General features: G+C 42.7%; 1 protein-coding gene across 8 annotated transcripts in view; it reads left to right on the top strand.

Annotated features, from left to right (window-relative positions):
- The window catches only part of LOC121696286 (E3 ubiquitin-protein ligase TRIM35-like), a 36,083-nt gene extending 24,206 nt beyond the window's left edge, over nt 1–11,877 (top strand). The window contains exons 1-7 of one of the 8 annotated variants that reach the window (XM_042077738.1): nt 858–1,005; nt 7,472–7,756; nt 9,202–9,297; nt 10,035–10,265; nt 10,802–10,824; nt 10,909–11,012; nt 11,139–11,877. In XM_042077738.1, the coding sequence (XP_041933672.1) occupies nt 895–1,005; nt 7,472–7,756; nt 9,202–9,297; nt 10,035–10,265; nt 10,802–10,824; nt 10,909–11,012; nt 11,139–11,641 (1,353 nt within the window). In that variant the 5' untranslated portion in view covers nt 858–894 and the 3' untranslated portion in view covers nt 11,642–11,877. Of the gene's footprint in view, nt 1–798; nt 1,171–1,409; nt 1,506–2,339; nt 2,571–2,671; nt 2,740–3,044; nt 3,343–7,109; nt 7,757–9,201; nt 9,298–9,375; nt 9,400–10,034; nt 10,266–10,801; nt 10,825–10,908; nt 11,013–11,138 lie in introns of those variants that run through there. The other 7 variants (XM_042077747.1, XM_042077728.1, XM_042077702.1 and 4 more) reach the window with 7 other exon arrangements.
- Nucleotides 11,878–12,282: the final 405 nt, after the last annotated feature.

The raw sequence follows: 12,282 nt of genomic DNA, 5'->3' as shown, positions 1-12,282 counted from the left end.
TCTAGTGCCTTCATGCCACATCAGATATTCAGAAATTTCAAGTATAAGTTTTTTGATCCCGTGAGGGAAATTTGGTCTCTGCATTTATCCCAATCCGTGAATTAGTGAAATACACTCAGCACACAGTGAAGTGAAGCACATACTAATCCCGGCGCAATGAGCAGCCTGCAACAACAGCGGCGCTCAGGGAGCAGTGAGGGGTTAGGTGCCTTGTTCAAGGGCACTTCAGCCGCTCCTACTGGTCGGGGTCGAACCGGCAACCCTCTGGCCACAAGTCCGAAGCGCTAACCAGTAGGCCACAGCTGGCGGCGGTCTCGGCGGCCTCCCTTGCAACAACAAAAGAGGTGAATATCACTCTCATTACAGATAGGTAAGGTAATTTATCATTAAATTAACACTACAGATAGAAACACTCACCAGAGACATTTTCCCTCTTGCTCAACCATAGTAAGCCGTTTTAATAACTTATTTATGCGTTTCCTGTATTTAACATCAGAGCTGATCTCATGAACACACTTTCAGAGGTCGGGACTTGTAAAGCCGAGTCCTCCGAGTTTATGGCAGGCATGAAGGCAGCATAAGTACAGAGGCACAGCTAAGTACACCCATATGAACTGGAATGACAAGCACCAGAAGTGATAAGAGAAGTGATTTCATTTGTCAAATTTATAGGGGCTGGCCAATCAGCTGAGTTACCTGAGAGACTGGGAATGCCTGCAGGTTATTTTCTCTGAAAAGGTGTGATACAGGTTTTAGTTAGGTCAGAAGTCATTACAGTGTTGGAAGGGGATACTTTACTGAAGGTGCACACCACACGCAATGGTAATTTAGACTAATTCACTTTTTTTGCCTTGTTAAAGTGAAAAACTAACCAGAAGATTTTCACAGAAGAAAATGGCTTCAAAGCTTGAAGAGGAGTTTTGCTGTCCTGTGTGCTGTGACATCTTCAAGGATCCAGTCTTTTTGACCTGCGGTCACAGTGTGTGTATAGCCTGTCTGCAGCAGTTCTGGGAGAAAAACGGGTCTGAGGTGCTCTGCAGTCTGCACAGTGAGAAACTCAAGCTCTTTTGTGTGGATAATAAACAGCCTGTGTGTGTGGTGTGTCGAGACTCAAAGAAACACACCAACCACAAGTTCCAACCTGTAGATGAGGCAGCAGCTGATTTGAAGGTGAGTCACATTATTGACTCTTTGCAATAATTTGTATTAAAAAGAAGTATAAGTGTAAAAAACACATACCAAGTCAAAGTGCAAAGTCCTCCTCCTGTCTGGAGTAACTGTAATGTTCATCACTTACTACTAGGTGGAGTGTTTACTCTGTACTCTATTGCATTGTTGTAACACAATGGATGTACTGGTAGTCATGAAACACACACACACACACACACACTGGTTTTTGTTTACTTCAGGAGCAGCTGAGGATTAAACTAGAGTCCTTACAGAAGAAGCTGAAGGTCTTTGAAGAAGCAAAACTCTCCTGTGATGAAACAGCGAAACGCGTGAAGGTGACGTCCTCCTGAATGTGTATAGCAGCAGCATGAGAGTGTTGTTGACCATCACTGACAGTTGTTGAACTGTAGTGGACAGAGTGATATGAATGGAGGGGGTAACACTGACTGGTGTTGAACTGTAGTGGACTGGAGTGATATGAAATGAGGGGGTAACACTGACTGGTGTTGAACTTTAGTGTGATATGAAATGAGAGGCCAGAGATTAAACTGGGCTGTGTAGACACTGAACTCCTTATTTTCTATAAAATGTATTATATTTAATATTCATGTTCTATAACACTACTACTTTGTAAATAAGGACATATAAGAAGTCCTTCATTCTGACAGCATCATTAACTAACTGGGTGATGAATAAACATGCATACTGTACTTATTATGGCTTTGATTTTCCTAGGTTACAATCATATTATTAGTAATTTTAAATGATTTGGGTAAAACAATTGTCCATTGTGTTTCAATTAAAGTAATTGTATGCACTAGACACATCTCAGGAAGAGAACCATGTTGGCTGTGAAGGTGGAATATGGATGGAATTGAATGGAATCTACTTAAACACATACTATATCAGTAGTCAGTCAGGACTGAGTCCAGCAGCAGGGAGGTGGATCAGATTTCATATGGTGTACACTCAAATAGAACTCTTTTCTATGTGTGCACTCAAATACATGTACACTCCAGGACAAACACAATGACACCGCTCTCAGCCAATCAGCTGATCAGTTACTTTAGAAGCACAGAGGGGAGGGGCATATTTGATTGGCTGTGCAAATTAAATACGAATTTCCTTTAATAAGAATGACAGACTGCACCTTGTGTGTGTTGTTCCAGACTCAGACCCAGCACACAGAGAAGCAGATCAAGGAGGAGTTTGAGAAGCTTCACCAGTTTCTACAAGATGAAGAGGCAGCCAGGATGGCTGCACTGAGGGAGGAAGAGGAGCAGAAGAGTCAGATGATGAAGGAGAAGATTAAAAAGATGAGCAGAGCGATCTCATCTCTTTCAAAGAAAATCAGAGCCATAGAGGAGAAGATGGGAACTGATGACATCACATTCCTGCAGGTAAAAATATTTTGATGATAATTTATCTTTCATATAATCATGTTTGATTACTGATCATAGCTAATCATGCCTTTGGCTAATTACTTGGCATTGGAATTCAGATATCGAATCTACAGTATGGACCTAATCTCTTTGTTACTCTACAGAACTACAAGAGCACAGTGAAAAGGTGAGTGATCTGTCTCCATTTTCTCTCTTCTCTGTGGTTCTGAACCCAAACCCACAGCAGCACTGACTCCTGAATGTTATTCCAGAGCCCAGTGCACACTGCAGGATCCAGAAAGGGTGTCAGGAGCTCTGATCAATGTGGCCAAGCACCTGGACAATTCACCTGGAAGAGAATGATTGGTCAGTAACACTTTTATTCTATTCTGATTCTATTCTATTACTATTTTATATCTGGTTTAGATTTCATTTCAGTGTGAAATTCTGAGTCTTCTGCACATGTTCATGTGTGTGTTCTTTTATCTGCAGCTCCTGTGACTCTGGATCCCAACACTGCACACCCACATCTCATCCTGTCGGAGGATCTGACCAGTGTGAGAGTAGTTAAAAATAACCCACAGAGATTTGACAAGTATGCCAGTGTCCTGGGCTCTGAGGGCTTTAACTCAGGGACTCACTGCTGGGATGTGGAGGTTGGGGAGAGCACATTGTGGTGTATGGGTGTGATGACAGAGTCTGCCCGGAGGAAGGGAGACTTTACCTCCAGGAGGGGACTGTGGTGTGTGGCATGTAATGATGACGCATATATAGCATGTGCTCCACCTCAGTTCTGCACTCGTCTCACAGTGAAGCAGAAACTCCAGAGGATCAGAGTGCAGCTGGACAGGGACAGAGGAAAGGTGTCATTCTCTGACCCTGATGATAACACACACCTACACACTCTCAAACACACTTTCACTGAGAGAGTGTTTCCATACTTCTTCACTAACTCCTCTCTAAGGATTTTATCAGTGAGTCCTCAGTAACAGCAGAGCAGCACTGATGGAGCTGATGGTGTCTCTGACTGGACTCTCATAAGGCCAGTAGGTGTAGTTGTGAAGGTGTGCTGAATGTAACACACTTAAACCAGGAGATCATTACGTAATACACTGAGTATACTAATGATGACCGTGGGTCAGATTTGAACCTTGAATGTGGTACGGATGCATTTGACAGAACAGAGTAATGCTTTACCCTGATTGGATGCTGAAAGTAGAAGAGGGTGGGGCAGAGCAAGATTGGAGCTGTACTTTGGCTCACGTAACTTTAATGTAAATTTAAAGTAATTAAATTGATTGATTACTGAAGGTGAGAGAATGTATTCTATGTAAGCCACGTATTTCAAAATGTGTGCCAACAGACAAATATTGTGTAGTCTGGTGATATGGTGTGATATTGACACAAACAATAAAATGTTTTTGAATTTCACCTTTTTTGAACAATGCAGTTTGATGACAATTTACAGATGACTATTTACAATAAAAGTTGATCAGAAGTATGTCACTGTATTTCTGTGTCAAACACACTGATTCATACACACTCCTGTCCAATCACTAACTTTTTCTCTCTCTATCTTCTCTCTTTCTCTCCCTCTCTCTATTCAGACAGAAAGGTTAACACAAGAACAAAGGCCTCTCTTAAATATTCTCCTCTGATCAAAGTAGAGTCCAGGGAGTGTGTGTGTGTGTGTGTGTGTGTCACTTGCTCACAGTGAGCAAATACTCTGCAGGAACCAACTGCCCCTCTCGTATGCACTATCCAATTGTATAGGCAGTGCTTCAGGAAGTGGTGTCTCACCTTGATGACATCATCTAAATTCAGAGGGTGCCTCATCCGTTTGTGTTTTGTGTTTGTTTTACACAGAAGAGAAGGATGCTGGAGGAAAGGGAGATGGAACAGAAGAGAGGAGGAGAGAATAAGGGAGTAAATGGATGGATGAGATGAAAAAAGAATAGAATGAGAGTTTGGGAGGGAGGAGGAATGCAGGAAAGAGTGCTTGGATGAAAAGAGGGACGAGGGAGAGAGGACACAGGGACGATAAAAAAGGAGTAGAACTGGTGAATGAGAGGACACAGGGACGATATAAAGGAGTAGAGCTGGTGGATGAGAGGACACAGGGTCAATATACTGTAAAGAAGTAGAGCTGGTGTATGAGAGGACACAGACGATATAAAGGAGTAGAGCTGGCAGGTGGATGAGAGGACAGGCAGGTGGATGAGGGGAGGGAGTGAGACACCAGAGGAGGAGAGGATGGAGGGATAATATCTCAGGGGACTGACAGAAGGAAGGAAGGAAGGACTTGAAGTCCTGCAAGTTACTGGATCAAGTCCAGGTGAGTGCAGGGTGTGCGGTCAACACAATGCAGATAACATCTGCAATAGGACATCTTGCAATGTGAAAATGTGCTTTAAAATTTGATGTGAAAGACTTTATTTAGCACGTTCCTACATCAATATTCACTGTCATAATATCAATATGTTTTCACCCACTGTGGTAGGCCTTGAAGCTGCCCGACTGATGTTAGTTTTTTTTTTTTTTTTTAATTGGCACAAATGTCAAACTCTGCATATGTACTGGAAGTCTGAGGTGTATGGCGCGGAAAGGTGGAAAGGTGAGAGTCGAGTCCCCAGTGGTGCTCCTGTGCTGCTTATCCACTGCTCAGACATGCATGCACACACACATACACACACACACACTTCAGTGCATCTAGGGAGGTGGTTAACTGAAGACTGAGATGTACTAGTATCAGTCTCTCCAGGACTTCAAAAGTCAATGCCAAGGAGCTGTACAATAAGGATCTAATTGTAGGGTCAAAGGTCGTTCAGGCTTCAGGAGAAGGGATCCAGAATGGACAGTGTGTCCACTTACAAATCAAATCCACAAGAACAGCTGAGCAGCTCAAGTCCACTAGAACAGCTCACAGACTGAACACTGAGCCCTCAACTTAACTAACGTGCCACAACCAGCAGTTGAATCCCAGCACTGAACTAGATGTACCGCAGAGCGGTACAAAATATGACCGCCGCCCAGTCCAGCAAATGTTTTCCACAAAAATAAATCACGCTGAAAGGCCTATATGATTCTAACTGTCTCACTAAATTGCATTATCCACACTCAATTCTCACTGGTATCTGCTAGACAACAAGTACCAAAACATGATTAATTCATAGATTTTACATGTAAAATTAATTTTATACAACCCCACCCCCATCTTGCCTGTTCATATTGCCTGCGTATGTGCCTGTGTTTGTGCATGTGCATGCATGCGTACATATGTCTACTGTGTGAGTATGTGTCATACGTACAGTATGATTACTGTGAATTCCCGGGACACTGAAAGACCGGGGTACACGAAACTTGATGGGCATGTAACCCCACATGGATAGCATGGAACCATCATTTTTCGTTTTGATCTGTAGCCCCCCCGCTGGACTGGACCCCCCGAAAGGAGGGTAGGGCAGACACAGTTTTCTGTGAATATCTCGAGAACCGTAGGGTTTAGGAGGACCATTTTTTTTGTGTGTTGATCTCAAGGGGCCATGTCAACCCATTCCATAACCACTCATTTCATGTATAGCGCCACCTAGTTAAACACAAAAGAGTAAAAATTAGGTGTTGTAATCGCAGGTATCTGTGACCTAACATAGTCAAAACTGCATAAAATTGGTGTAGGATCATTATGACACCCTCTGAATGCACGCCAAGTTTCGTGGAATTCCGCTCATGGGGGGCCACACAATAAATTAATTTATGTTACTATACACCAACTGGCCTGTAGGTGGCCGGAGACAGTTTTCTGTGAATATCTCGAGAACCGTAGGGCCTAGGAGGTCCACCTTTTTTTTTGTATGTTGGTCTTAAGGGGGCATGTCAACCCATCCCATTACCACTTATTTCATGTATAGTGCCACCTAGTTAAAAATTAAAAAGCAAACAATTTGGTGTTTTCATCACAATATCTCTGGCTGACATGGTCAAAACTGCACAAAATTGAAAGTGTAGGATCATTATGACACCCTCCGAATGCATGCCAAGTTTTGTGAACTTTCGTTCATGGGGGGCCTTACAATAAAATAACTTATGTGTACATTTAGTGACTACACCAACAAGGATTCCTGACACTGAAAGACCGGGACACTGAAAGACCGGGGTACACGAAACTTGGTGGGCATGTAATCAGGGCGATGGTCATATTTTGTACCGCTCTGCGGTACATCTAGTTAATCTAGAAACAAAAAAAAACTGTCTGCAATTTTTAATCATAAACTTGTCTATAGTACAGTCCACATAAGAGATATAGACACAATGTTCTTATTCTGTAACGTTAATGTTTACATTGAAGATTTCAGGTTTAAATCTGTGAGGAACAAGAGTGTGTTTAAATCTGTTCATAACCACAATCTGTGTAGATAAAGTCAGTTACACCCACACCCTGGTCAGTATTTGAATGACTGGAGCCAACAGAAATGGGAAGAGACTTAATTTGAGACTGGCCAATCAGATTCCCCTGAAAAGAACCAAGCCCCACCCTCTGCCTGTCCCACTTCTCTGAATGAGGAAGTTCCCTGAGAGACACGGAGCAACTGCAGGTCGTTTTCACAGGAGTGATACAGCTTTTTGTTTGGACAGAAGTCATTTCAGAGTGAGATGTAAACTCTTATGGTTAAGAGACGTGTTGGAGGTGGAAAATCTAGACCAGGAAATGGTACACACGGGTCATTTAGACTAAACCACCTTTTCTTTCTTCACCCTCTGAAAGTGAAAGTAAACACTAACCAAACGAATTAAGATTTTCACGGGAGAAAATGGCTTCAAAGCTTGAAGAGGAGCTTTGCTGTCCTGTGTGCTGTGACATCTTCAAGGACCCCGTCTTTTTGTCCTGTGCTCACAGTGCGTGTAAAGCCTGTTTGCAGCAGTTCTGGGAGAGCAAAGGATCCAAAGAATGTCCCTACTGCAGGAGGAAGTGCTCAAAAGCACACTATCCTCCTAACATGGCCTTAAGGAACCTGTGTGAGGTTTACTTACAGGAGAGAAGTCAGAGAGCTTCAGCAGGGTCTGAGGTGCTCTGCAGTCTGCACAGTGAGAAACTCAAGCTCTTCTGTCTGGAGGATAAACAGCCTGTGTGTGTGGTGTGTCGAGACTCAAGAAAACACACCAACCACAAGTTCCAACCTTTAGATGAGGCAGCATCTGACCTTAAGGTGAGTCATATTCTTGACACTTTGCAATTATGCGTAAGATAAAAACAATTGCAAACAAACACCTACAAAGTCAAAGTGCAAAGTCCTCCCACTGTCTAGAGTATTTGTAATGTCACTCACCAACAGGTGGAGTCTTTACACTGTACAGCAGGGATTCCCAAACTGCGAGCTGCCACTAGGGGGTACGCAAGATGAAAAGGGCAATGTCAGAAAGGTGTTAAAATGATTAATTAATTAATAATGTATTATTAATTGGATTATAATGATATGGAAACGTGAAATTAAAGGAAATCATTTGTAAACTCTATAGTATAGGCTATGTTTTCATTAAAAATAAGATACCCACAATGCACATGATTTCCTGCAGGCAGCCAGAATATCTGACGTGTTAGTTTCGTGGAAATATAGGCTAGGTAGAAGGCTACGCAAACATGGAAAACTGGCTAAAAACAGGGACACTGTCCAAAAGGCCTAATTAAAGCGATCGAAGAGGAGAAGCGAGAGAAACAGAGCAGGAGACGGGTAACGATGGGATGGGGGGCAGAATGATGAAAGTGGAGGTGGAGAGCAGGGGGATAAAAGAAAGGACGAGACAGAAAAGACTGTATGAAGAAAACGAAAGTATGATGAGGCATATAGGCCTCGGCTTCACATGGATTGGGAGACTGACTGCCCAAATCCACAGTGCGTGGTTTGCAGTGAGGTGCTATCTAACCAGTCTAATGTTGTTCTCCACACTGTTGTTCTCCACACGTTTTTTTTAGCGTGCAAGCTTATAGACCAGTTGCCCATTTTGATTTTGTTATCATGTAGGGCGGCTAATTAAACATGATGCCTGGAATGCGTCAATAGAATGTGTTGCGTTTTTATGTGTCGGATGGTGGGGGTACGCGAGCCGAGTCAGGATGTAGAAGGTGGTCCGCGGGAAAAAACTGATGGTCATGAAATGCGCACACACACACACGCACACACACCTGCTCTCTCTCTCTCTCTCTCTCTCTCTCTCTCTCACACACACACACACACACACACACTGTTTTTTGGGTCATTCCACGTCAATTCAACCAGGGCCCACGCACTTAGGTCTCAAAAAATTCTGAAAAAATTACCAGGTGTACCTATGTTACCCAGGAGACACACTGTAAAATTACTCTATTATGTAAGATCAATACTTTCCAAGATACAGCCAGTTTTACAGGGGGAGGGGGGTGTCGATTTTGTTCGGCCTCTTTTTTTTGTCACAAGCCCACAGCGCAAGAACTAAACCATGTAGGAGGCTGGTTTAGTTCTGGTTTAGTTCTTGCGCTGTGGGCTTGTGAACTTTGACAAAAAAAAGAGGCCGAACAAAATCCTGGTACACCTGGTAATTTTTTCAGAATTTTTTGAGACCTAAGTGCGTGGGCCCTGGTTGAATTGACGTGGAATGACCCTTTTGTTTACTTCAGGTGCAGCTGAGGATTAAACTAGAGTCCTTACAGAAGAAGCTGAAGGTCTTTGAAGAAGCAAAACTCTCCTGTGACGATACCGCGAAACACGTGAAGGTGACGTCCTCCTGAATGTGTATAGCAGCAGCATGAGAGTGTTGTTGACCATCACTGACTGGTGTTGAACTGTAGAGGACTAGAGTGATATGAATGGAGGGGGTAACACTGACTGGTGTTGAACTGTAGTGGACTAGAGTGATATGAATGGAGGGGGTAACAGATGGCAGACTACAGAGTCCTGTTAATAGCACATGAAAATGGACTGTGTAGAGCAGAGGACATTCAGAGCCTCATAAAATACAATAGACATTGTCAACTATCTGGGCCATGAATGAACATGCATACTATCCTTTTTATGTCTTTGATTGTTCCTAGGTTACAATCATATTAGTAGTATTTTTTTAATTCATGATTTGAATTCATCCATTGTGTTTCAATGAAAACTAATTGTATGAGTTAAACACTTGATGTGCTGATAAAGTTATTTGAATTAAATGGAATTGAAGCCAATCTACTTAAACACATACTGTATATAAGTAGTCACTCATGTTGTGCCAGGACTAAGACCAGCAGCAGGGAGGTGAATAAGGTCCCTCTATTCTCTATCCTGTGTGTGCACTCAAATACACTCCAGGACAAACACAATGGCACCGCTCTCAGCCAATCAGCTCGTTACTAAAGGAGCACAGAGGGGAGGAGCATATTTGATTGGCTGTGCAAATTAAGTATCAATTTCCTTTAATAAGAATGACAGACTGCACCTTTATGATGGTTTATTATGTGTGTTATTCCAGACTCAGACCCAGCACACAGAGAAGCAGATCAAGGAGGAGTTTGAGAAGCTTCACCTGTTTCTACGAGATGAAGAGGCAGCCAGGACAGCTGCACTGAGGGAGGAAGAGGAGCAGAAGAGTCAGATGATGAAGGAGAAGATTGAAAAGATGAGCAGAGAGATCTCATCTCTTTCAGACACAATCAGAGCCATAGAGGAGAAGATGGGAGCTGATGATGTCACATTCCTGCAGGTAAGAACAAATCTAACTTTGATGGAAGATGTTCTTTTATATATTCACACATTATTACTGATCAGAGCTAATTGTGCCTTCTAAAACTGATAGTTCCGGTCCTTGATTGTGATTGGCTGAATCATGTTTGATGCCGTTGTAAAATGCAGCATAAACATACACCTTGACCACATTCTGTCTATATTACTGCGCTACCATAACTTGATACAAAAGTTAAAGTAGCTGCGTCTCGACGTTGCTTGGCAACCATTCAGATAGAGAAAATATATTTCTTGGCGGAAGAATAATTATCTATGAATAAATCGTTACATTTCTCGTTGCTTTGCCTTTACTTTATGAAACTTTGCCAGGTATTTATATCAACAGTTTTAGAAAAGCAATAAGCCACTCAAGTGCCTAACAACGCCCCTTAGCTGTTGTAGAATCAGTGTAACCTACGGCCTCTCGGGGCTTATTGCTTAATTTGGCTAATTACTTGCCATTGGTGTTCATGTATGAATCTACAGTATGGACCTAATCTGTTTGTTACTCTACAGAACTACAAGAGCACAGTGGAAAGGTGAGTGATCTGCCTCATCTTTCTCTTCTCTTTGTGTTCTGAACCCAAACCCACAGCAGCACTGACTCCTGAATGTTATTCCAGAGCCCAGTGCACACTGCAGGATCCAGAGAGGGTTTCAGGAGATCTGATCAATGTCGCAAAGCACCTGGACAACCTGAAGGTCAAAGTCTGGAAGAGAATGATTTGTCAGTAACACATTTATTCTATTCTGATTCTATTCTATTACAATTTTATATCTGGTTTAGATTTCATTTCAGTGTGAAATTCTGAGTCTTCTGCACATGTTCATGTGTGTGTTCTTTTATCTGCAGCTCCTGTGACTCTGGATCCCAACACTGCACACCCAGATCTCATCCTTTCTGAGGATCTGACCAGTGTGAGATATGTTGAAAATAACCCACAGAGATTTGATTACTATGCCTGTGTCCTGGGCTCTGAGGGCTTTAACTCAGGGACTCACTGCTGGGATGTGGAGGTTGGAGAGAACACATGGTGGATTGTGGGTGTGAAGGCAGAGTTGGCCCCGAGGAAGGGAGAGTATGGTGATGTGAGTGGAGAGTGGTGTGTGTATTATTATGATGGTGCATATAGAGCATGTGCTCCCCCACAGCCCCCCACTCTCCTCACAGTGCAGCAGAAACTCCAGAGGATCAGAGTGCAGCTGGACTGGGACAGAGGAGAACTGTCATTCTCTGACCCTGATAATAACACACACCTACACACTCTCACACACACTTTCACTGAGAGAGTGTTTCCATTCTTTAGTGGCTGTAGTCTCTCTTCTTTGAGGATCTTACCAGTGAGTCCTCAGTAACAGCAGAGCAGCACTGATGGAGCTGATGGTGTCTCTGACTGGACTCTCATTAGGCCAGTAGGTGTAGTTGTGAAGGTGTGCTGAATGTAACACACTTAAACCAGGAGATGTATTGATTCATTAATACACTGAGTATACTAATGATGATGTGGGTCATTAACATATGATGATTTACTAATGATACTAATGATGAATGATGAGAACAGCCCTTACAAAAATTAAATGTTTGCGGAAGATTTGCAGCAACCTTGTGGGTGATTTGTGGGAAACAAATAAGTTCACTAGAAAATATTGCCAGAAGTTTGCCAATGTTGGCCACTAGAGGCAAACTTCCAGCAAAGTTCCGGCAACAATTAGAAGTTTGCCACTAGTGGCAAATGTGTTCACCAGTGATTTGCCACTACACTTAGCCAATAATGGCAAACTTCCAGTGAACTTCTGATGATAAACAGAATGATGCATAATGACATTGCGGCAAATTTGCCGCAACTTTGCCAAAAGTTAACTGCAACTGTTTGCCAGAAACCTAATTTGCATGTAAAAATATGACCTTGCCGCAAATTTGCGGAAACTGTTCGCCAGAAACCTGAAATTTCTGTAAGGGAGAGTAATGCTCTACTCTGATTGGATGCTGAAAGTAG

The sequence above is a fragment of the Alosa sapidissima genome, chromosome 2 (genome assembly GCF_018492685.1).
Source record: "Alosa sapidissima isolate fAloSap1 chromosome 2, fAloSap1.pri, whole genome shotgun sequence".
NCBI lineage: Eukaryota > Metazoa > Chordata > Actinopteri > Clupeiformes > Clupeidae > Alosa > Alosa sapidissima.
This window is presented reverse-complemented; position numbering and strand designations above follow the sequence as displayed.